This window comes from Physella acuta, unplaced genomic scaffold, assembly GCF_028476545.2.
Source record: "Physella acuta isolate Inbredline_101_S28 unplaced genomic scaffold, ASM2847654v3 ptg000148l, whole genome shotgun sequence".
In the NCBI taxonomy this organism is placed as follows: Eukaryota; Metazoa; Mollusca; class Gastropoda; family Physidae; genus Physella; species Physella acuta.
This window is the reverse complement of record NW_026731667.1, coordinates 1,190,638-1,217,966: the sequence shown is the minus strand read 5'-3', so window position 1 is coordinate 1,217,966 and position 27,329 is coordinate 1,190,638. Positions and strand designations below refer to the sequence as shown.

General features: G+C 46.0%; 2 protein-coding genes across 2 annotated transcripts; one reads left to right on the top strand and one right to left on the bottom strand.

Annotated features, from left to right (window-relative positions):
- Positions 1 to 551: 551 nt before the first annotated feature.
- On the bottom strand, positions 552 to 26,307 carry LOC131935546 (uncharacterized). Its single transcript, XM_059291994.1, has 3 exons — positions 26,244 to 26,307; positions 14,224 to 14,424; positions 552 to 3,476 (listed from the first exon to the last, which is right to left on the bottom strand). Exons 2-3 carry the CDS (start codon positions 14,233 to 14,235, stop codon positions 3,084 to 3,086), a joined length of 405 nt encoding a protein of 134 aa, XP_059147977.1. The 5' UTR covers positions 14,236 to 14,424; positions 26,244 to 26,307; the 3' UTR covers positions 552 to 3,083.
- Positions 23,474 to 27,195, top strand: LOC131935545 (uncharacterized). The gene is made up of 2 exons (XM_059291993.1): positions 23,474 to 23,678; positions 26,267 to 27,195. Exons 1-2 carry the CDS (start codon positions 23,655 to 23,657, stop codon positions 26,771 to 26,773), a joined length of 531 nt encoding a protein of 176 aa, XP_059147976.1. The 5' UTR covers positions 23,474 to 23,654; the 3' UTR covers positions 26,774 to 27,195.
- The last annotated feature ends 134 nt before the right edge of the window (positions 27,196 to 27,329 follow it).

Here is a 27,329-nt window from a genome sequence, read left to right as displayed (position 1 = left end):
TACAGGCTGACCTATGGACGTCCTACAGGCTGACCTATGGACGTCCTACAGGCTGACCTATGCACGTCCTACAGGCTGACCTATGGACGTCCTACAGGCTGACCTATGGACGTCCTACAGGCTGACCTATGGACGTCCTACAGGCTGACCTATGGACGTCCTACAGGCTGACCTATGGACGTCCTACAGGCTGACCTATGGACGTCCTACAGGCTGACCTATGGACGTCCTACAGGCTGACCTATGGACGTCCTACAGGCTGACCTATGGACGTCCTACAGGCTGACCTATGGACGTCCTACAGGCTGACCTATGGACGTCCTACAGGCTGACCTATGGACGTCCTACAGGCTGACCTATGGACGTCCTACAGGCTGACCTATGGACGTCCTACGGGCTGACCTATGGACGTCCTACAGGCTGACCTATAGACGTCCTACTGACCTATAGACGTCCTTCAGGCTGACCTATAGACGTTCTACAAAGTGACCCGTGATTTAGCTATTTGTATGCTAACAAAACAACACTTAGACGCCAGCTAAAACAACAAGAACGCTTGACTCGAAGATTTATTTGAAGACAACAGGTATCACGACATATTATGGTTTGATGACAACAGGTATCACGACATCCTGGGACCAGCTTTGATCTGACACATTAGGCCGGTGCCTGCCTGCCGCACTTATATGGGTGCTATCTACAGTGTGTTGGTAGAACACGGGGACAACTTTACACTCGCCACAACAGTACATACACGACAACATCATTTTACAACGCCACAACAGTACATACACGACAACATCATCATTTTAATCTCGCCACAACAGTACATACACGACAACATCATTTTACACTCGCCACAAAGGTACATACACGACAGCATCATTTTACACTCGCCATAACAGTACATACACGACAACATCATTTTACACCGCCACAAAAGTACATACACGACAACATCATTTTACACTCGCAATAACAGTACATACACGACAACATCATTTTACACTCGCAATAACAGTACATACACGACAACATCATTTTACACTCGCCATAACAGTACATACACGACAACATCATTTTACAACGCAACAACAGTACATACACGACAACATCATCATTTTAATCTCGCCACAACAGTACATACACGACAACATCATTTTACACCGCCACAAAAGTACATACACGACAACATCATTTTACACTCGCCATAACAGTACATACACGACAACATCATTTTACACTCGCCATAACAGCCCATACACGACAACATCATTTTACACTCGCCATAACAGTACATACACGACAACATCATTTTACAACGCAACAACAGTACATACACGACAACATCATCATTTTAATCTCGCCACAACAGTACATACACGACAACATCATTTTACACCGCCATAACAGTACATACACGACAACATCATTTTACACCGCCACAAAAGTACATACACGACAACATCATTTTACACCGCCACAAAAGTACATACACGACAACATCATTTTACACTCGCCACAACAGTACATACACGACAACATCATTTTACACTCGCCACAACAGTACATACACGACAACATCATTTTACACCGCCACAAAAGTACATACACGACAACATCATTTTACACTCGCCATAACAGTACATACACGACAACATCATTTTACACTCGCCATAACAGTACATACACGACAACATCATTTTACAACGCAACAACAGTACATACACGACAACATCATCATTTTAATCTCGCCACAACAGTACATACACGACAACATCATTTTACACCGCCATAACAGTACATACACGACAACATCATTTTACACCGCCACAAAAGTACATACACGACAACATCATTTTACACCGCCACAAAAGTACATACACGACAACATCATTTTACACTCGCCACAACAGTACATACACGACAACATCATTTTACACTCGCCACAACAGTACATACACGACAACATCATTTTACACCGCCACAAAAGTACATACACGACAACATCATTTTACACTCGCCATAACAGTACATACACGACAACATCATTTTACACTCGCCATAACAGTACATACACGACAACATCGTTTTTACACTCGCCACAAAGGTACATACACGACAACATCGTTTTACACTCGCCACAACAGTACATACACGACAACATCATTTTACAACGCCACAACAGTACATACACGACAACATCATTTTACACTCGCCATAACAGTACATACACGACAACATCATTTTACACTCGCCACAACAGTACATACACGACAACATCGTTTTACACTCGCCACAACAGTACATACACGACAACATGCCCCAACTAGCGGGTGTCTGGAAATTTCTTGCGGGTGGGGGTGGGGGGGGGGACTAAACTCTGCCACTTCATTGAGCTGAGCTTAATAATGGACGGGGAATAGTCCAGTCTATTACGTGACCACACCCACTAGGGTGCAATCAGTGACTTGTAAATGTTTAAATTACTTTAGAACTTTACCAGCTGACCGTTGACATTGAAAGTTGACAGCTAAAGTTGACATTGAAAGTTGACAGCTAAAGTTGACATTGAAAGTTGCCAGCTAAAGTTGACATTTATAATTGAGAGCTAAAGTTGACAGATAAAGGAGTTATCATGAGCTAAAGTGTGTAAACAAGGTCTATCCAAAAATTGGCCAAATATGTAGCCGGGTCACGTGGTGTCGCCAGGATTCAGCAGTGCCTCACTAGTTTCAACAGATGTTGTAGTTTGGCCATACTTGTGGCCATCATGAACATTAGTGGTGGCCATCATGAACATTAGTGGTGGCCATCATGAACATTAGTGGTGGCCAGCGAAATGTAAGAAAGATGAACGATGGGCCAACGAAAAAAAAACACTTCAATGACTGCATGAAGCAGATGATTTAGTTGCAGAATCAGACGAAACTCCTGTCATACTAGGCTAGTGTCTGGACATTTGACCCTAGGTGACCCCACCATTTCTAGGGTTCAGATGTCAGCAACATTTCCTCTGGTCTGAACTAAATGTTCACACTTGCTTCAGACATGAACTAAAATTGTCAGGGCCAGTCCGATTCTCAGCAGTCTCTAGCAGACTTGGTGACGTTCCAATGTTTAAACTGGGTCAAGGTGAGCAGTTCAGAGGTGGAGGCCGAGCACGTGACCGTGAAGTTGGCGATGGTGAGCAAGATGGCGCTGCTCGTCTGGTCTGAGATGAACACCACAAAGTCGTCGTCGAGGTGCCGGATCCAGTCGTGGTCCACGTCAGAGAAGTAGCCCAGGCAGCATAAGTAGGCCAAGATGGCGGGGTCCTTACCCTCGATCGTGTAGGTCGTGGTCTTCTCATAGCAGGCGTCTAGGTCGGTCAGGGACTGGTTCAGTATGGTGCAGCAGAACATCTGCAGGTCGCTGGTACATTCGCTCACGTGGGCGATGTACAACACTAGGGTGGCTGCCAGCAGCACAATGACCTGATGGAAGAATCAAAGATGTAAGTAAACAGGTGCAACAGGAAGGTAGAATGAACAACAGGTGGCAACATGAAAACTGAATACAACTCGATTCAATACAAAGTTAGTTCATAGTTTCCGTTTCCTTATTGACTTCCCTTAGATCAAGTTTACCTTGTCTATCGCTATAATTCTAGACATGAACCATTGTTCAGTAATTAAAACACTAGGAACAATAGTTTATTAAGTTAGGGGTAACTGTGTGACTAATTAGGACATGCTAATTGCTAAACGTTGTTGATTGTTAAACCACAAATTGTGTCCTTGCATACGGCGGCGATCTGTTCTTCGATGCGACGGTTTTTTGGGTGATGTACGACGCTAGGTTTGTTTTAAAGTGACGCATGACGCCTTGTTTTGTTTCTAGGTTACTTGCGAGTTGTCACAATAGCGACGTCAGATGACTTTAAATTAGAGTTGAAATAACGCCAACCAATCTTTTTTTGCCACTCTACATTGAACTACCAATCTATTTTTGTCACTCTAAATTGAACAACCAATCTATTTTTGCCACCAACCTCGCTACATTATTTGACTTTATTTTCTAAGAAACCACACAGTTAGTCTGGCATTAGAGCCATCTGTTGGTGGTCAGTGCGATCCCCTGTGTATCGATGTACAAATGATACGATCAAGCGGGTGAAGTCAATGTGATCCCCTTCTCACTTATCGATGTACACTTAATAGGATCTCTGTCTGCTGTGGCCAGCTCTGCTCCATCATTTTATAACCCTTTATAAATGTTTCTTCACCGACCAATCCACAGCCGAGGTTGTAAAGTAAACATAGTTCGCTTGAACATTTCTTACTTTCTCGTATACCGAGTATAGAGAAAAACGTAGGTTACTAGATCTATATTATCTATTGGATACCTTTACTAATATTTAGGAAGAGACCCACGCTTTTCTTTATAGTTTTTAAATATTAGTTTATTATTTTATATTTAAAGAAAATCATTTATTTTCTCTTTTTATTATTAAATAAACGCTTGTTATTAAAACGTTTTTGATGCAATTTTTAAACGCATTTTTTTCAGTACTTTAAAATTTTGAAATACAATAGAGTTGCGCGACTAAAAAACTATTGCGCACCAAATGAACTTGAAAATGCGCGTATAATTGTGCACTAGGTAGTATGACCCCTATGTAATTTAGGAAATTTTAATTAATTCATAAAACATAGACATCCAATGAAGTCAAATTTGAAATAAAATTGCATTGTCATCTTGTCTTGACACACGTGCTAAGTTTGAAACGAATCGGTAAGTTAGAAGTAATCGAAATTTCGCTCGGCAGTTCTATGACGACAGACAGAGGAAGCAAGTTAAATAACCAACTATTAATGTTTCGGTTGTCTTGGTGCTGCAATCGACGATTTAACGAAAGGGACGTCACCCACACCCAGGACAGTCAACTAACGGGACGTCAGTCATAAACAGGACAGTCAACTAACGGGACGTCACCCACACCCAGCATAGTCAACTAACGGGACGTCAGTCATAAACAGGACAGTCAACTAACGGGACGTCAGTCATAAACAGGACAGTCAACTAAAGGGAGACCACTGACACCACCTGTGTTGTCATACACATTCTTGAATTTATTCCCAACTGAACGCCAGGGGTCATTATTTCTATTTATAGACCAGATAAGGGTCTAATAATGGGGTGCTACAGCCCTGTAATTCACTGCCCAAATCCTGTTGGCTTTCACACCGCTGAGCAGCCGGTGGACGCAGCGACCTTCTTCATACAGCACATTCAGAACGTCGGGGGAGTGTGGAGCACCGGTTCTAAGACACACGTGTAGCGACACACCCACACATACACACAGGACTTCACGTACTAACACAAACACAGCCTCACATAACGACAGCCTCAAATAACGAACTTCTCACATAACAACAGTATCACATAACGACAGTATCACATAACGACACTATCACTTAACGACAGTCTCACATAACGACAGTATCACATAACGACAGTATCACATAACGACAGCCTCACATAACGACAGTATCACATAACGACAGTATCACATAACGACAGCCTCACATAACGACAGTATCACATAACAACAGCCACACATAACGACAGTATCACATAACAACAGCCTCACATAACGACAGTATCACACAACGACAGTATCACATAACAACAGTATCACATAACGACAGTATCACATATACATTTTATTTGAATTCTAACAAACCTCGAGGCAGTCTTTACTGACTTAGTAAAATTAGTAAAAAAAAAACCCCTTATCAACGTATTTGTTTAACAACCAGTGGGTGTCACCCGGTGAGGCACCTAATGGTGTCACCACCCCCCTCCCTCCCCGTTCGAAATATATATATATATATATATATATATATATATATATATATATATATATATATATATATATATATATATATATATATATATACACTAGCTGCATACCCGTGCTCCGCCACGAATCTTTTTTTTAAATGTACCAACTATACCAACTATGGAACAGAACAAAACTAAACACAAACACTAAAGAAAACACAAACACAAAAATATCGCAAACATAAACACAACAAACACAAAAGAAAACACAAACCCAACACAAACACAAAAGAAAAAACAAACACAATGCAAACACAAACGAAAAAAAAAACACAAACACAAACGCATCACAGTAACACTAAAGAAAACACAAACGCAAACCAAACACAAACCCATAGCGCTCACAGGATAGCCCATCGCGCAAAGTCGAACCCTGTCCGGGCGCCGGCGGACGCGCCTGATTCAATTTAGTGAACGACTATAAAAACCCAGCTTGTCCGCAAACCGAAAGATAAAGGTAAACATAGAGGACATTTAGGAGTGGCTTCTAAACTGTTATTGATTAAAAATAATAATTAGTAAACAGTGCGCTCAGTGTATAAAATAAATAAAGGCAGTATTTAAAATATCCATGTTTTACCTACCATATTATACTTTATCAATCCATGCTAATTATTTTATTCCAACAATAATGTCCTCTTGGACGTCCGCAGAATTTGCATTCACAATTTTTTTTATTAAAGTGAGTTGAATTTATTTTAAAATTACCTCCCCTAGCATAACCATTAAATATTTTAATTAATATTCACTTTTTCTAGGAATCTAAACGAAAATTATATTTGACATTGATCCGTTTAAAATGTTTTAGCTATGTGCTAGTATTTAATATTTTCTTCACGTTATGCGAAAGTGTAAAAACTGTGGCGACTATAACATAAATTTAAGTCCTTATATAAACAAACCCTACTCTATTACTTTTCATAATAATTTAAAAGCACTGCTAGGTTTACTTTTATGGTTCCAAAATTTATAGCGATGACTGACTGACGGACAGACACACTACCAGCAGCGTTATAATATAGACTAAGCATACTGACTAGCTTCGCTTAGGTTTTCAAAAAAATATTTGAGATTTGAATGATTAATTCATTGGTGAGTGGCTGTTATGTAGAGTGTTTAGGGCCTAAGTTTAAATAGTTTGAGTAATTTTATGTCATACAAACATTGGTGGAGTATTCGCAAGATTATTACTCGCAAGGTTATTAAAACTGCTACGGCTTCCTTAATAGTATAAATAGAATACTATATTAAACGAGAAAAATGGCCCGTTGAGGAAGGATACGACGGGCGCTATGTTGATAGTGATGTCTATTTTCTCGGTACTTTAATTTATACAAAATATAGTCATAGGCATATCCCTAAACCATGCACCTAATCTCATTCATGACAAAAGTCGCATTTAGAGTTTCAGGCAACTCTACTTGGGAGGAGGGGGCTTCGCCCTCCCCTTCCCCCCCCCCCCCACACACACACTCCAAAACGTGTCTACTGTCCCATTCAACGAAATATAATTATATACTTTTTCCAGTGTCCGCCCCATCCCAGAAAATTCTACCCGCGCCCCCGAAAATTTCAAGTACCCCCACCCCTCTCCGGCGAGGAAAAAGTCTGAAAGAAACACTGATCGCATTTGTAGATCATACAAACTAAAGGAAGAATCTGGGAGGGGCTTAGCCCCTACCGGGAGAGATGCTTGAAAAAAAAACTGCACGCTAAACACTTTTTAGATTAGAAAAAGTTCCCCCCCCTCCGGGGAGGAAAAAGTCTGAAAGAAACACTGGTGTCGCGCTTAGCCACTACCCGAAGAATTGCATTAAAGAAATTGCAAGAAAACCACTTTTTAGATTAGACACATTAATTAGGCGGTAATTTTATTATAGAGTATCGATGAAGAAATTTCTTTTGAGTTGGGGATGGGGGGGGGGGGGGGCTCAGACGTTCTTACGCGGGTGTGGTGCTTCACCCCTACCCGAAGAATTGTATGAAAGAAACTCTTCACGCAAACCATTTAGATTAGACAAAATTGCCTTTTTATTCAATGTTTACTCGAGAATCAATGACGTCATATTACTGTGTGCACTCTCCGGCTTGAGATTATTTTTTACTATATGCTAAATGTGACGTCATATTTCGTTTTCGTTTCACTGTGAAAGTTTTTAAATTGCTTGTGTTTTCTCTATAGCGTTCTTGTCAGATACATAGATAGACAGATAGTTAGATAGATAGATACATAGACAGACAGCGAAACTATTATATAGAACGAGAAAAATGGCCCGTTGAGTATCGATGAAGAAATTTCTTTTGAGTTGGGGGTGGGGAGGGGGGGGGGGGTGGGGGCTTAGACGTTCTTTCGCGAGGGTGGGGCTTCGCCCCTACCCGAAGAATTGTATGAATGAAACTCTTCACGCAAACCACTTAGATTAGACGAAATTGCCTTTATATTCAATGTTTACTCGACATATTACTGTGTGCACTCTCCGGCTTGATACAATTTTCTACTATATGCTAAATGTGACGTCATATTTCGCTTCCGTTTTACTGTGAAAGTTTTTAATTTGCTTGTGTTTTCTCTAGAGCGTTGTTGTCAGATACATAGATTGATAGACAGATAGATAGATAGATACACAGACAGCGAAACTATTATATAGAATTCACTTGCGCAATTAAATTTTATAATTTCTTTACAATACATAACTTAATCTATAATGAAATATCTATTTAAACGAATGCTATTCTTTGTGACTTTTATTTTTCTTTAAAATATTTAAAAAAATTATTTAAAAATTATTACTTTAAAAAGTTACCTCCCCTGTAAATACACCGAATGACGTAGTCTTTATTTACTTTTTACAAACAATTGTTTATATCAGAAAATACGGCATCTGGACAAATCTAACGACCTTAAGGGGTTTTCCCGATGTGAATAATGTGTTTTGTTACCCTCCACGGTCGGTCTACGACCTCACAAAACATTAGGAGGATCGTTCGACAATTTATATATATATATATATATATATATATATATATATATATCATACAAAGAGAATCGCATTCGCGGTCATTTTTAGCCCTCGTCGAGGGCTTTGAGTCTGACCAACAGTTTTTCCATACAGCCTAGTCATCTTTAGAGGTGCATGCAAAAAATTAGCCTGATGTACAGTACCCTAAAAAATGTTTGTTGAAATTACTCTCTGTTTTTCCCATAAATTACAAAGATTATATGGGGAAATACGACTGGTCAGTTTTGACCACTTTACGACAGGCGAGTTTTTTATGACACCTCTATGCGTTCTTCTACCACTTCACAAAATATCAAAGGGGGGTCGTTCGGCAAAAGTTTATTTTTTGTAATTTAGCTCATATAAGGCGCCAGCCAGTCGAGGTCAGTTTCGGCCCTCTCTTCGTGGACTTGCGGCCAACCGGCACCGGCCCCCATTCTATTGCCCCAAGGCAGGAGCCTTCCAAATTTGAAGCGCCTGCGGCACCTGGAAGTGCCCTATCGGACACCCGAGCACTTTGCTTTATAAAAATACTAGCCGTCGGTACTCGTTACACGTGAATTATAGGCCTATATATTTTAATGTTACACTTGTTTGAGAAAAATATTTTATAAAATAGTTATTGGTCAAAACGCAATGTTCTTTACTATACGTCGAACGATATTAGTGACAAAGCAAAGAAATAACTAAATAGCTAAAATTCGATACATTTAAAATAACATAGGCTACTAATACCTATTAGAAAAACGAAATTATAAACATTATTAGTCAACACAACACCATATTAATTTAATATTATTAAATGCACACACTGATTATGATTACATTAAAAAACCAAACTGTTCAATTGTATTTATGTTGTTTTTAAAAGTAATTTTTATTATTTTTAGCCGAGAAAATTGTATACATTTCATAGCGTACGTCTTGTTAAGAAGATCTATAGATCTAACCCAAATTTGAATGAAATAGTTCATTTCTTCATATTTTAACCCTCTGAGGCCCAAATTATGTTGCAACGGTAGGAAAAATATTTCATTTGGTGTACATGCATACTTTTAGGATAGAAATCAATATCAATCATAAAAAAATTACAATTTAGACCGTGACCTACTTTTCCAAATTGTTCCACTGGTGACCCACTGGGCTTTAGAGGTTATGAAAATACAATTATTCTTACACATAAATATTTAAAATGATACATTTGTTTTAAACTTTATAATACTTTATTTTAATTTTGAACATTTCAATCATTCATGAGCCAAAATGAAACTCCCTGAAGCAGTTTCTTTTCTCTGTGAAACAAAGAAAAACATTACACTTTTCACAAACATTGTTTGTTTTAAGGCTGCACAATCTGCATCGTTGGCGATTGTCATTTTTTATTATAAAATGATTGTAGCCATCTGTTGCTATTTGTGGATTGGGCAGAAGTGTTTGCAGTCGCCTTCTTTTTACAAGGCTTTCTTTACTGCACTCTGCAGATGGCCGCCCCCGTTTCCTTTCACTGGAATTTTCAAACTGAATAAGAAGTGTTGCTAGCCTGGCTTGAAATTTTCGCTGGTTCATTGTGTCCCGTTTTGAATATCCAAGCAGACCAGTGACACGACGATAAGAAAGCCAGGCATTCACAAGCATCATTCTAATGGTCTGCCAAAAAATGTACATGTACCACCGCTTGGACTTAATGCGGTAGGAATTTTTGGCCACACAACAGTCATGAAGGTCTACCCCTCCCATGTTTTCATTGTACAGTTTTATAACTGTTGGCCTCTGTACTGGGACATACATTGATTTGGATTTTTCAAATCGACTAACTGGATTTCTGGGATCTGTACCAGAGAATGTAGATAGTACATTGACAGCTCTTGTGTCGTACCAACAAACAGCGACTATTTTAGTGTTTTTTTCTATGGACTGATGCCTAACAGTTGCTTCATTTCTTTTTTGGTCGTGTCCACAGACTTGCCAGTTTTCTCCACACTGTATTGATTAGTCATTTCAACTAGAAGATCTAACATGTCCTCAGTCAAAAATTCTTCAAAGAACTGCTGAGGAGATGGCAGTTCATAATGGTCTGGAAGTTGCAGCTTTTCACCTCTGAAGATGACATCCGGTGGCTCAAATGTTGTTTTGTGCCAATGATATGTTTTTTTTTGGTTTTAACTGACTCTGGAGTTTCTAGCAACTCATTCTCATCTGAGTCTGGTGTATCTGCAACACCAGCTATTTCTTCATTGTCATATTCATTTGCTAAGGTGTATAATTCATCTTCATCATCAGTGGATGATACTTCATCTTCTAAGTCGCTTTCATTATGGTTAATAGTATCTAAAATGTTCAATACTTCACTTGTAGTGTAGATCGTCTTGGAGGAATGTGCCATTCTGTTAAGAAGAAAAAACAATAATTATTTACAATTTAAAAAAATACATTCAAATATTTAAAATAATCACTAGATCTTAGGTAGATCTAGAACTTACATTCTAGATGCCTAAATTGTGTAAATAAAACCATATCTTGCAAATGAATTAAATAAATATAAAATTTAATTGCTAAAAAATTAAAAATAAAACTATTTTTTTGTTTGTATAAATAAAACAACAAAAACCATATGACAATTTGGTTACATATTACATTGTGCACCAGTAAGTAACCAGTAAAGCCCACTGGGTCACCAGTAACCCAAACAATTTTGAACGTCTAAAACTAAAAATTAGCCGTACTTTTTATTAATATTGACATTTAAAGTTGTTAATTAATATATTTTAAATTAAAATAAAACGTAAAAAGTATTTATAACTTACCTAAAATGATGTTTTTATTCTTCAAAAGCAAGTCGTGAATTGTATTTTTAAAGCTGCATGGGAGCCACCATTTGCAAAAGGGAAATGACTTAGTAATATTAAAAATAAGACAACAGAATTAACTCCCTTGTGTACCACAGTATGAACAATGGGCTTTAGAGGTAAAAAATATTTAAAAAATGCATTTTGTAAAAAAGTGTGAAGCTTTCAGCCAGGTGGGTAGCCGGTGGCCCAGTGGGCCTCAGAGGGTTAAAATTGTAAGATGACGCCATTAGTTTTGTGCTCTTTCCTTAGACTTAGTTTTAAACTTCATGTGACGTCATTGTTTCTTACGTTCTTATCACGACAATAAACGCTTTAGTTAGAAATCTGTTCTACATTCGAATATGCCTTTATTTGTATTTTCCTTCTTTAAATAAAATTTAGTTTATACATATATACCGTCCACCATATTATTTCCAACAAAAGTCCGTATCTTTAAGTTCTCCATATATCGCTGAACATACTGACGACGTTGCAAAAAATATTGCGGACAGAGAAGTGCGCAAATGGGCTTTTATATATTAGGATATATATATATATATATATATATATATATATATATATATATATATATATATATATATATATATATATATATATATATATATACTCTTGTAAGTATATGTATATGTATATGTATGTGTATATGTATTAACAGGTTTTTTTTCTGGATGTATTTAATTTTTAGGTAGCATGTTTTCTCTATCATTAGTATCATTAGTGTCACCCCCTCCCCCCTCTCTTGTCGGGATTTGTTAACTTTAAAAGACTATTTAACTCACTCTAATTAATGATTTAATTAAGTGGAGTTCAGTTTTGAGTATATATTTTGCTATTTTTTGGCATGGTGTACACGCTCGCTAAATCGTGTCACCCTGTGCTGTCTGCACCCCCCCCCCCTCGCTACGCCACTGTTAACAACTTAGCTTTTTTCCTCAACCATGACTCAATTTTGTATGTCAACCACGACAAAAAAGTTTTTGTTTCAGATGACTAAAACTTTACCTGAAATATTGGGTCTTTATAAATGTATTATGGAAGTCACACAAAGCACATTTCTGAGGGTTCACCTACACTATTCTATTTCTAGTTAGCATCGTTGTGTGGTAGTGTGGTGGTGTGGTAGTGTGGTGGTGTGGTAGTGTGGTGGTGTGGTAGTGTGGTGGTGTGGTGGTGTGGTGGTGTGGTGGTGTGGAGGTGTGGTAGTGTGGTAGTGTGGTAGTGTGGTGGTGTGCTGGTGTGGTAGTGTGGTGGTGTGGTGGTGTGGTGCTGTGGTAGTGTGGTGGTGTGGTAGTGTGGTGGTGTGGAGGTGTGGTAGTGTGGTAGTGTGGTGGTGTGGTGGTGTGGTAGTGTGGTGGTGTGGTGGTGTGGTAGTGTGGTGGTGTGGTAGTGTGGTGGTGTGGAGGTGTGGTAGTGTGGTAGTGTGGAGGTGTGGTAGTGTGGTAGTGTGGTAGTGTGGTAGTGTGGTGGTGTGGTGGTGTGGTAGTGTGGTGGTGTGGTAGTGTGGTGGTGTGGAGGTGTGGTAGTGTGGTGGTGTGGTAGTGTGGTGGTGTGGTAGTGTGGTAGTGTGGTGGTGTGGTGGTGTGGTAGTGTGGTGGTGTGGTAGTGTGGTGGTGTGGTGGTGTGGTGGTGTGGTAGTGTGGTGGTGTGGTAGTGTGATAGTATGGTGGTGTGGTGGTGTGGTAGTGTGGTGGTGTGGTAGTGTGGTGGTGTGGTGGTGGTGTGGTGGTGGGGTAGTGTGGTGGTGTGGTAGTGTGGTCGTGTGGTAGTGTGGTGGTGTGGTGGTGTGGTCGTGTGGTGGTGTGGTAGTCTGGTGGTGTGGTAGTGTGGTAGTGTGGTGGTGTGGTAGTGTGGTGGTGTGGTAGTGTGGTGGTGTGGTAGTGTGGTTGTGTGGTGGTGTGGTAGTGTGGTAGTGTGGTAGTGTGGTGGTGTGGTAGTGTGGTGGTGTGGTAGTGTGGAGGTGTGGTGGTGTGGTAGTGTGGTAGTGAGGTAGTGTGGTAGTGTGGTGGTGTCGCACTGTGGAAGGCCCTTGGTCGCGGTGTGCTAACAAGGACGAAAACTGTAACAGCTACTTCCTCGCTGACGAATGTGTGGACTAAGTAATTAACATAAACAAAGGGGACGCTACTCTGACACTAATTCTAATGTTTACAAACAACATCCAGAACTACATCAAGCCTAGTCATAAAGACTAGATCTTTGCCTTTATATTCAACTTTTACTTCGGTAGCCAGCCATTTTCTATGCCATTTTACCCAGTCTATCGCTATACAAAACTGAAACAGCTTCTTACTACAATAAAAACTAACACAGCTATTTACTACAATAAAAACTAACACAGCTACTTACTACAATAAAAACTGAAACAGCTACTTACTACAATAAAAACTAACACAGCTACTTACTACAATAAAAACTGACACAGCTACTTACTACAATAAAAACTGACACAGCTACTTACTACAATAAAAACTGACACAGCTACTTACAACTTTGGCCATTTAGTCCGTGGTGTCAAGCAGCGAGAAGGAACTGTTTGTCTGTTGTGTTAGTCTGTTGTGTGGTCGTGTGCCCAGTGTGCTGCGAGGTATGACGAGGTACAGCAGGTCTGCCAAGCCCGAGTGCGCTGATTTCCTCTGGTATCGATGGCTTATCAATGGATGACGTCTTGCAGCGCCGTCTGGTGACATCTATTTATAGAATGTCGTCATTCACGCTTTCGTCGCGCGGACAGGCGCAGTCACAGGCGTTCTGATTGGTGGACTGTTTCCATGATGGCGGGCTGTAGTTTGTCTATTTCCAGACCAGTAGTCACCACGTATGTCTAGTAGTCACCACGTATGTCTAGCAGTCACCACGCATGAATGGTGTCACCTTTTGGGAGGATACTTACCAACAACCAGGGCCAACAACCAGGCCCAACAACCCAACCAAGGCCAACAACCAACCAGGGCCAACAACCAGGGCCAACAACCAGGGCCAACAACCAGGGCCAACAACCAACCAGGGCCAACAACCCAGCCAGGGCCAACAACCCAGCCAGGGCCAACAACCAACCAGGGCCAACAACCAACCAGGGCCAACAACCAGGGCCAACAACCAACCAGGGCCAACAACCCAGCCAGGGCCAACAACCAACCAGGGCCAACAACCAACCAGGGCCAACAACCAGGGCCAACAACCAACCAGGGCCAACAACCCAACCAGGGCCAAAAACCCAACCAGGGCCAACAACCAAGGCCAACAACCAGGGCCAACAACCAGGGCCAACAACCAACCAGGGCCAACAACCCAATCAGGGCCAACAACTAGGGCCAACAACCCAACCAGGGCCAACAACCCAACCAGGGCCAACAACTAGGGCCAACAACCCAACCAGGGCCAACAACTAGGGCCAACAACCCAACCAGGGCCAACAACTAGGGCCAACAACTAGGGCCAACAACCCAACCAGGGCCAACAACTAGGGCCAACAACCAACCAGGGCCAACAACCAACCAGGGCCAACAACCAACCAGGGCCAACAACCCAACCAGGGCCAACAACCCAACCAGGGCCAACAACCCAACCAGGGCCAACAACCAACCAGGACCAACAACCAATCAGGGCCAACAACCAACCAGGGCCAACAACCAACCAGGGCCAACAACCCAACCAAGGCCAACAACCAACCAGGGCCAACAACCAGGGCCAACAACCAGGGCCAACAACCAGGGCCAACAACCAACCAGGGCCAACAACCCAGCCAGGGCCAACAACCCAGCCAGGGCCAACAACCAACCAGGGCCAACAACCAACCAGGGCCAACAACCAGGGCCAACAACCAACCAGGGCCAACAACCCAACCAGGGCCAAAAACCCAACCAGGGCCAACAACCAGGGCCAACAACCAGGGCCAACAACCAGGGCCAACAACCAACCAGGGCCAACAACCCAATCAGGGCCAACAACTAGGGCCAACAACCCAACCAGGGCCAACAACCCAACCAGGGCCAACAACTAGGGCCAACAACCCAACCAGGGCCAACAACTAGGGCCAACAACCCAACCAGGGCCAACAACTAGGGCCAACAACTAGGGCCAACAACCCAACCAGGGCCAACAACTAGGGCCAACAACCAACCAGGGCCAACAACCAACCAGGGCCAACAACCAACCAGGGCCAACAACCCAACCAGGGCCAACAACCCAACCAGGGCCAACAACCCAACCAGGGCCAACAACCAACCAGGACCAACAACCCAACCAGGGCCAACAACCCAGCCAGGGCCAACAACCAGGGCCAACAACCCAACCAAGGCCAACAACCAACCAGGGCCAACAACTAGGGCCAACAACCAACCAGGGCCAACAACCAACCAGGGCCAACAACCAGGGCCAACAACCCAACCAGGGCCAACAACCCAACCAGGGCCAACAACCCAACCAGGGCCAACAACCAACCAGGGCCAACAACCCAACCAGGGCCAACAACCCAACCAGGGCCAACAACTGGGACCACAAATTGAGAAAACAACCCAACCAAGGCCAACAACCAACCAGGGCCAACAACTAGGGCCAACAACTAGGGCCAACAACCAATCAGGGCCAACAACCAACCAGGGCCAACAACCAGGGCCAACAACCCAACCAGGGGCAACAACCAGGGCCAACAACCCAACCAGGGCCAACAACCAACCAGGGCCAACAACCAACCAGGGCCAACAACCAACCAGGGCCAACAACCCAACCAGGACCAACAACCCAACCAGGGCCAACAACCAACCAGGGCCAACAACCAACCAGGGCCAACAACCAGGGCCAACAACCCAACCAGGGCCAACAACCAACCAGGGCCAACAACCAGGGCCAACAACCCAACCAGGGGCAACAACCAGGGCCAACAACCCAACCAGGGCCAACAACCAACCAGGGCCAACAACCCAACCAGGGGCAACAACCAGGGCCAACAACCCAACCAGGGCCAACAACCAACCAGGGCCAACAACCCAACCAGGACCAACAACCCAACCAGGGCCAACAACTGGGACCACAAATTGAGAAAACAACCCAACCAAGGCCAACAACCAACCAGGGCCAACAACTAGGGCCAACAACTAGGGCCAACAACCAATCAGGGCCAACAACCAACCAGGGCCAACAACCAGGGCCAACAACCCAACCAGGGGCAACAACCAGGGCCAACAACCCAACCAGGGCCAACAACCAACCAGGGCCAACAACCAACCAGGGCCAACAACCAACCAGGGCCAACAACCCAACCAGGACCAACAACCCAACCAGGGCCAACAACCAACCAGGGCCAACAACCAACCAGGGCCAACAACCAGGGCCAACAACCCAACCAGGGCCAACAACCAACCAGGGCCAACAACCAGGGCCAACAACCCAACCAGGGGCAACAACCAGGGCCAACAACCCAACCAGGGCCAACAACCCAACCAGGGCCAACAACTAGGGCCAACAACCCAACCAGGGCCAACAACTAGGGCCAACAACCCAACCAGGGCCAACAACTAGGGCCAACAACTAGGGCCAACAACCCAACCAGGGCCAACAACTAGGGCCAACAACCCAGCCAGGGCCAACAACCCAGCCAGGGCCAACAACCAATCAGGGCCAACAACCAACCAGGGCCAACAACCCAACCAGGGGCAACAACCAGGGCCAACAACCCAACCAGGGGCAACAACCAGGGCCAACAACCCAACTAGGGCCAACAACTAGGGCCAACAACCCAACCAGGGCCAACAACTAGGGCCAACAACCAACCAGGGCCAACAACCAACCAGGGCCAACAACCAACCAGGGCCAACAACCCAACCAGGGCCAACAACCCAACCAGGGCCAACAACCCAACCAGGGCCAACAACCAACCAGGACCAACAACCCAACCAGGGCCAACAACCCAGCCAGGGCCAACAACCAGGGCCAACAACCCAACCAAGGCCAACAACCAACCAGGGCCAACAACTAGGGCCAACAACCAACCAGGGCCAACAACCAACCAGGGCCAACAACCAGGGCCAACAACCCAACCAGGGCCAACAACCCAACCAGGGCCAACAACCCAACCAGGGCCAACAACCAACCAGGGCCAACAACCCAACCAGGGCCAACAACCCAACCAGGGCCAACAACTGGGACCACAAATTGAGAAAACAACCCAACCAAGGCCAACAACCAACCAGGGCCAACAACTAGGGCCAACAACTAGGGCCAACAACCAATCAGGGCCAACAACCAACCAGGGCCAACAACCAGGGCCAACAACCCAACCAGGGGCAACAACCAGGGCCAACAACCCAACCAGGGCCAACAACCAACCAGGGCCAACAACCAACCAGGGCCAACAACCAACCAGGGCCAACAACCCAACCAGGACCAACAACCCAACCAGGGCCAACAACCAACCAGGGCCAACAACCAACCAGGGCCAACAACCAGAGCCAACAACCCAACCAGGGCCAACAACCAACCAGGGCCAACAACCAGGGCCAACAACCCAACCAGGGCCAACAACTAGGGCCAACAACCCAACCAGGGCCAACAACCCAACCAGGGCCAACAACCCAACCAGGGCCAACAACCAGGGCCAACAACCCAACCAGGGCCAACAACCAACCAGGGCCAACAACCAACCAGGGCCAACAACCCAACCAGGACCAACAACCAGGGCCAACAACCAGGGCCAACAACCAACCAGGGCCAACAACCAACCAGGGCCAACAACCAACCAGGACCAACAACCCAACCAGGACCAACAACCAGGACCAACAACCAGGACCAACAACCAGGGCCAACAACTGGGACCACAAATTGAGAAAAAAAAACCAAATTAACTATGATGCCAATAAGCGTGGATAAATTCCAGGGCCGGTAACCAGAAAAAAAACATGACTGCAATCTAAGGGAAACTAGGCAGCAAGTACAAGGAACATAACTCCATTATTAAGGGGCAGGTAACTCGTAAGCAAGACGTAGAAAATCGAAGTAGAAAGACAGAAAAGTAACTGCGTTGTCAAGTTGGCACGTATGTCGTAACAGATGGATGCATGTAGACAGTTGAATAGGGCGGGGTGGGGGTGCATGTAGGCTGTTGAATAGGGCGGGGGTGCATGTAGGCAGTTGAATAGGGCGGGGTGGGGGTGCATTAGCTGGTTGTATAGGGGGGGGGGTGCATGTAGGAAGTTGAACAGAACGGGGTGGGGGGTGCATTAGCCGGTTGTATAGGGGGGTGCATGTAGGCAGTTGAATAGGGCGGGGGGGGGGGGGTGCATGTAGGCAGTTGAATAGGGGGGGGGGGGTCCATGTAGGCAGTTGAATAGGGCAGGGTGGGGAGTGCATGAGCCGGTTGCATGGGGGGGGGGTGCATGTAGGCAGTTGAATAGGGCGGAGTGGGGGGTGCATTCGCCGGTTGTATAGGGCGGAGGGGGTGCATGTAGACAGTTGAATAGGGCGGGGTGAGGGTGGATTAGCTGATTGTATATATAATGTATCAATAGTGACCAAGGTCATCTAATAATCCTATTGAGGTCATCTAATGATCCATTGAAGGTGATCTAGTGATCCCATTGAGGTCATCTAGTGATCCCATGAAGGTCATCTAGTCATCCTATGAAGGTCATCTAGTGATCCCATGAAGGTCATCTAGTGATCCTATGAAGGTCATCCAGGGTCATCTGATGGCCAGTAAAAGACGAGACAAGCGAGCAAAGCCCGACTATAAAAGAGCACTTGGGCACATCCAATGTTTGATTCACTAAGCTATCGTCAGAAAGACTTGCCCAAATAGTTTTAAATACAAAATGGAATGTAATATTTTTATTCCATAAAAGTCAACAAGGACGCTCGACTAATGATGTATTTGTCTACAAAAAACGCTTCGTATAAAGAAAATATTGAATGTAATTTGTTTGAAGTCAGCGACTGACATATTTGTCAGTGTTTATCAAGAGATTTATCACCGGCATAATACGTCACAGGAAGTCACTTCCTTTTAGCGGGAAACAGAAACCTGAGTGCGTTGGCTATTGTCAACTTGCTAGCGCCTTCAATCAACGCTTTGATATTCCTCGCTCGAGATTCTCACATGACCAATCGTGAACAGTTCGCTCAGCCGTAAACCTGTGGCTAGTCATCCGGACAGCGGTGTTGCGCAGAAAGGAAGTGGTCTAACACTCTTTTGATTGTCAACAACTTGTTCACTACACTACAAATGGACTACATCAAGAAAGGTGACGTCACAATTCTGTGGCTCTTATTTCTTTAAAAACCCATTTGGATTTTAAAAGGTTCTTTAAACAAGGAATTATACTTGAAATTCCAATGCCATGAAAAGGCATATCATGAACAGAGATCAAAGACGCAGTAACAAGGGAAATGGGCACCAGGTAAACAGAGACATGGGCCCCAGGTAGAGACATGGGCCCCAGGTAGAGACATGGGCCCCAGGTAGAGACATGGGCCCCAGGTACAGCCATGGGCCCCAGGTAGAGACATGGGCCCCAGGTAAACAGCCATGGGCCCCAGGTAAACAGAGACATGGGCCCCAGATAGAGACATGGGCCCCAGGTAGAGACATGGGCCCCAGGTAGAGACATGGGCCCCAGGTCGAGACATGGGCCCCAGGTACAGCCATGGGCCCCAGGTAGAGACATGGGCCCCAGGTAAACAGCCATGGGCCCCAGGTAAACAGAGACATGGGCCCCAGATAGAGACATGGGACCCAGATAGAGACATGGGCCCCAGGTAAACAGAGACATGGGCCCCAGGTAAACAGAGACATGGGCCCCAGGTACAGCCATGGGCCCCAGGTAGAGACATGGGCCCCAGGTAAACAGCCATGGGCCCCAGGTAAACAGGGACATGGGCCCCAGGTAAACAGAGACATGGGCCCCAGGTAGAGACATGGGCCCCAGGTAAACAGAGCCATGGGCCCCAGGTACAGCCATGGGCCCCAGGTAGAGACATGGAACCCAGGTAAACAGAGCCATAGGCCCCAGGTAAACAGAGACATGGGCCCCAGGTAAACAGGGACATGGGCCACAGGTAAACAGGGACATGGGCCCCAGATAAACAGAGACATGGGCCCCAGATAGAGACATGGGCCCCAGATAGAGACATGGGCCCCAGGTAAACAGAGACATGGGACCCAGGTAAACAGAGACATGGGCCCCAGGTACAGCCATGGGCCCCAGGTAGAGACATGTGCCCCAGGTAAACAGAGCCATGGGCCCCAGGTAAACAGAGCCATGGGCCCCAGGTAAACAGAGACATGGGCCCCAGGTAAACAGAGACATAGGCCCCAGGTAAACAGAGATATGGGCCCCAGGTAAACAGAGCCATGGGCCTCAGGTAAACAGAGACATGGGCCCCAGGTAGAGCCATGGGCCCCAGGTAAACAGAGCCATGGGCCCCAGCTAGAGACATGGGCCTCAGGTAAACAGAGACATGGGCCCCAGGTAAACAGAGCCATGGGCCCCAGGTAAACAGAGACATGGGTCCCAGGTAAACAGAGCCATGGGCCCCAGGTCAACAGAGACATGGGCCCCAGGTAAACAGAGCCATGGGCCCCAGGTAGAGCCATGGGCCCCAGGTAAACAGAGACATGGGCCCCAGGTAAACAGAGACATGGGCCTCAGGTAAACAGAGCCATGGGCCCCAGGTAAACAGAGACATGGGCCCCAGGTAAACAGAGACATGGGCCTCAGGTAAACAGAGACATGGGCCCCAGGTAGAGCCATGGGCCCCAGGTAGAGCCCATGGGCCCAAGGTAAACAGAGACATGGGCCCCAGGTAAACAGAGCCATGGGCCCCAGGTAAACAGAGACATGGGCCCCAGGTAGAGCCATGGGCCCCAGGTAAACAGCCATGGGCCCCAGGTAAACAGAGACATGGGCCCCAGATAGACAGGGACATGGGCCCCAGGTAGAGCCCATGGGCCAAAGGTAGAGACATGGAACCCAGAGCCATGGGCCCCAGGTAAACAGAGCCATGGGCCCCAGGTAAACAGAGCCATGGGCCCCAGGTAGAGCCATGGGCCCCAGGTAAACAGAGACATGGGCCCCAGGTAAACAGAGACATGGGCCTCAGGTAAACAGAGCCATGGGCCCCAGGTAAACAGAGACATGGGCCCCAGGTAAACAGAGACATGGGCCTCAGGTAAACAGAGACATGGGCCCCAGGTAGAGCCATGGGCCCCAGGTAGAGCCCATGGGCCCAAGGTAAACAGAGCCATGGGCCCCAGGTAAACAGAGCCATGGGCCCCAGGTAAACAGAGACATGGGCCCCAGGTAGAGCCATGGGCCCCAGGTAAACAGAGCCATGGGCCCCAGGTAAACAGAGACATGGGCCCCAGATAGACAGGGACATGGGCCCCAGGTAGAGCCCATGGGCCAAAGGTAGAGATATGGAACCCAGGTAAACAGAGCCATGGGCCCCAGGTAAACAGATACATGGGCCCCAGGTAGAGACATGGGCCCCAGGTAAACAAAGACATGGGCCCCAGGTAGAGACATGGGCCCCAGGTAGGGACATGGAACCCAGGTAAACAGAGCCATGGGTCCCAGGTAAACAGAGACATGGAACCCAGGTAAACAGAGCCATGGGTCCCTGGTAAACAGAGACATGGGCCTCAGGTAAACAGAGACATGGGCCCCAGGTAGAGACATGGGCCCCAGGTAAACAGAGCCATGGGCCCCAGGTAAACAGAGACATGGGCCCCAGGTAGAGACATGGGCCCCAGGTAAACAGAGACATGGGCCCCAGGTAAACAGAGCCATGGGCCACAGGTAAACAGACATGGGCCCCAGGTAAACAGACATGGGCCCCAAGTAAACAGAGACATGGGCCCCAGGTAAACAGAGCCATGGGCCCCAAGTAAACAGAGACATGGGCCCCAGGTAGAGACATGGGCCCCAAGTAAACAGAGCCATGGGCCCCAAGTAAACAGAGACATGGGCCCCAGGTAAACAGAGCCATGGGCCCCAGGTAAACAGAGCCATGGGCCCCAGGTAAACAGAGACATAGGCCCCAGGTAGAGACATGGGCCCCAGGTAAACAGAGCCATGGGCCCCAAGTAAACAGAGACATGGGCCCCAGGTAGAGACATGGGCCCCAAGTAAACAGAGCCATGGGCCCGAAGTAAACAGAGACATGGGCCCCAGGTAAACAGAGACATGGGCCTCAGGTAAACAGAGACATGGGCCCCAGGTAAACAGAGCCATGGGCCCCATGTAAACAGAGCCATGGGCCCCAGGTAAACAGAGCCATGGGCCCCAAGTTAACAGAGCCATGGGCCCCAGGTAAACAGAGCCATGGGCCCCAGGTAAACAGAGACATAGGCCCCAGGTAGAGACATGGGCCCCAAGTAAACAGAGCCATGGGCCCCAAGTAAACAGAGACATAGGCCCCAGGTAGAGACATGGGCCCCAGGTAGACAGGGACATGGGCCCCAGGTAAACATAATAGACATTTTTGAAAGCCTTAAACATAAACCCGCCAGTTAACTTATAACTGATTGCAGTTGTCTATGCTATAAAAACTTTCTTTGAACCAACCACTATAACCCTACAACCCCCCCCCCCCCCCCACCTACCCCCGCTGAGGACAGAATTTGAATGAAGCTCCACATCTCAGAGATTGCCTCGCCGTACTGTCGTCCTAATCTGTGACTGGCATCAAGCAAGGAGAAATGCGCCGTCACATCTCGCAGTACCTGACGAGGGACGTCACATCCCGCAGTACCTGACGAGGGACGACGCGAGGACCAACCATCGGCCAGGTACGCCATCACTCAAGGGCGAACAGTGTGCCAGATAAGCCGTGTCCACTTCAGTGGTTCACTTTACCAGGAAATCAACAGCTCAGGATATTGCTATCCTGTGGATAACTGGATTAGTGTGGGGGAGGACCAACAATGTCGTCACACAAAGGGAAATACGTGAGTAGTTTTTGTTTACTTTTGTGCAACTTGGTGACATCTTGGTGACAACTTGGTGACAACTTGGTGACATATTGGTGACAACTTGGTGACAACTTGGTGACATCTTGGTGACATCTGGGTGACAACTTGATACTGTCCTTCATTGACTGACCATAGGGGCAGTTGGATGACGTGTGGTGGGCGTCATGTCATGCACCTGCTAGTCAGACATGACAGCCAGACATGCCAGTCAGACATGACAGTTAGACATGACAGTTAGACATGACAGTCAGACATGACAGTTAGACATGACAGTTAGACATGACAGTCAGACATGACAGTCAGACACGACAGTCAGACATGACAGTTAGACATGACAGTTAGACATGACAGTCAGACATGACAGTTAGACATGACAGTTAGACATGACAGTCAGACATAACAGTCAAACATGACAGTTGACAGTCAGACATGACAGTTAGACATGACAGTCAGACATGACAGTCAGACATAACAGTCAGACATGACAGTTAGACAGTCAGACATGACAGTTAGACATGACAGTTAGACATGACAGTTAGACATGACAGTTAGACATGACAGTCAGACATGACAGTTAGACATGACGGTTAGACATGACAGTCAGACATGACAGTTAGACATTACAGTTAGACATGACAGTCAGACATAACAGTTAGACATGACAGTCAGACATGTCAGTTAGACATATGACAGTCAGACAGTCAAACATGACAGTTGACAGTCAGACATGACAGTTGACAGTCAGACATGACAGTCAGACATGACAGTCAGACATGTCAGACATGACAGTTAGACATGACAGTTAGACGTGACAGTTAGACATGACAGTCAGACATGACAGTTAGACATGACAGTTAGACATGACAGTTAGAAATGACAGTCAGACATGACAGTTAGACATGACAGTTAGACAGTCAAACATGACAGTTGACAGTCAGACATGACAGTTGACAGTCAGACATGACAGTCAGACATGACAGTCAGACATGTCAGTTAGACAGTCAGACATGACAGTTAGACATGACAGTTAGACGTGACAGTTAGACATGACAGTCAGACATGACAGTCAGACATGACAGTTAGAAATGACAGTCAGACATGACAGTTAGACATGACAGTTAGACAGTCAAACATCACAGTTGACAGTCAGACATGACAGTTAGACATGACAACATCAGCTGATACATCATCTCACCCATCGCGAGATTACCTCTACGTTACACCAGTAGCGTCACAGGGCGGGGGTGCATACGCACCCTAGGGGGTGACACCATCTATTGGATAACACCCTAGGGGGTGACACCATCTATTGGATAACACCCTAGGGGGTGACACCATCTATTGGATAACACCCTAGGGGGTGACACGAATATTGCTGGAAAACTGTTTTTTTCCAGTTAGGTTAGTAGCTTTTAAACGTTATATGCAACATTTGGCACTTTGTGACACCATCTGTGATGAGACTGACATCATCTGTAATGGGAAGGACACCATCTGTGATGGGACTGACATCATATGTGATGGGAGGGACACCATCTGTGATGGGAAGGACACCATCTGTGATGGGACTGACACCATATATTGCCTTTAATTTTAGTCCATGTAGTCGGCAAATGGGGGGGGGGGGGGGTGAGACACCCTAGTTTACCGTACGGGGGAGGGAGACACTCTGGCTTACCGTACGGGGGAGACACCCTGGGTTACCGTACGGGGGAGGGAGACACCCTGGGTTACCGTACGGGGGAGGGAGACACCCTGGGTTACCGTACGGGGGAGACACCCTGGGTTACCGTACGGGGGAGGGAGACACTCTGGCTTACCGTACGGGGGAGACACCCTGGGTTACCGTACGGGGGAGGGAGACACCCTGGGTTACCGTACGGGGGAGGGAGACACCCTGGGTTACCGCACCTGATGTCACCCACCCTAGCGACGCCGCTGCGACACATTCTTCTGCCTGTCATGGTGTGCTAGCGTGCGAACAGGACTTGTTAGAGCAGCTGCACACAGCGACTGCTTGAGATAGTGCTAGACCAGGGCTTGACTTTACGTCGCTCCAAGATAAAAACTTTGAAATATTTGTGTCTTGTCAGTTCGTTGACAGTTGGGTTGATGAAGGATAACAGCCCGTTGGTGAACGGACTTATTTCAAGCCACGCCCATGCTCCGTAGACCCTCGGGATGTCGCTGGATGGGGGGGGGGGGAGATTGGAGACTAGGCCCTCAGGGTTTAGTGGTATGTCATTTAATCTGCGGTCACTCTCATCCCGCAAATCTGGTCATTTGATATGTAGTCATTCACCATCCCGCTAATCTGGTCATTTGATATGTAGTCATTCACCATCCCGCTAATCTGGTCATTTAATCTGAGGTTATCCACCATCCCACATCTAACTAAATTCTGTGATCATGTTGGTACCTGCCGAACACAGCTGTTATGATTAAGATCCTGTCGCAGGTAGCTACTAGCGCCCTCCCCCCCCCCCCCCCCCCCCTATTTGGCAGCAAGGCGTTTGTCCATGTCAGCCACATACCACTCACCAACCCGTGTATTCCTGTTTCAGATCCTGCTAGTGCTAGCAGCTCTCTACGTCTGCTCCAGTACTGCCGCCAGCACGGCTGTGGCCTACAAGTTCTGCTACACCATCTTGAACCAGAGCAAGGAGGACACGGCTCGCTGCTACGACAAGCCTCAGAGCTACATCATTGACGGCAGGGACCCCGCCATCTTGACCTACTTGTGCTGCCTGGGCTACTTCGGCGACGTGAGCAAGAACTACATCCAGTACCTGGCCGACGAGTTCCTGGTCTTTATAGCCGGCCAGCAGTCCGACACGACGCTGCCAGACATCGCTCTCTTTGCCCGGATGTGTGCCGACGGCAGGTTCCGACAGCTGACCGTCAGTGACTTCATGTACTGGCTCGACAGGAGAACTGACACGTCTTGTCTGAACCCTGGCAGACAGGTCCGGAGTAACATTGACGGACAGGTCCGAAGTAACCTCAACAGACATGTCCGGAGTAACCCTGACGGACACGCCCAAATTAACAACCTAGCAACAGGAACATGAAATGGACATATTTGTTCAGGGATGACCATTTATGACTATGTTGACACCTGTTAAAATGTGTGTAAATAAATGGAATATTTTAAAAATATTGTGCAGATTGATTCAAACTATTGAAGTACTGGCATAGGCGGATCTAGAGGTGACTGGGAGGGGGAAAAATAGCTTGCACAAAATATTTTGTTGTTATTTCAAACTGAAATGCTAATACTGGTGTTTATTGGCAGGAGCTGCTTGAGACCTAAATACTAAAACAAAAAAGCTCCAGGCTGGCCAATGCAACTCTCCCCCCCCTTTTGTCTCCCATCTGTGCCCCATATGTGTGTACAGTTCTAAGGATGTCAACAACTGTACCAGTATCTGTCTAGGTGCTATACCACATCAGACATGTCAGCCATATGTGGTGGTGGAACTAAAACAAAAAGCCACTCCCCCCTCATATATATATATATATATATATATATATATATATATATATATATATATTAGTTATTATATTGACTGTCTCACCAAATTTTTAATTAACCATTTGCAAATTTAGTAATTTAACCTATTTCAT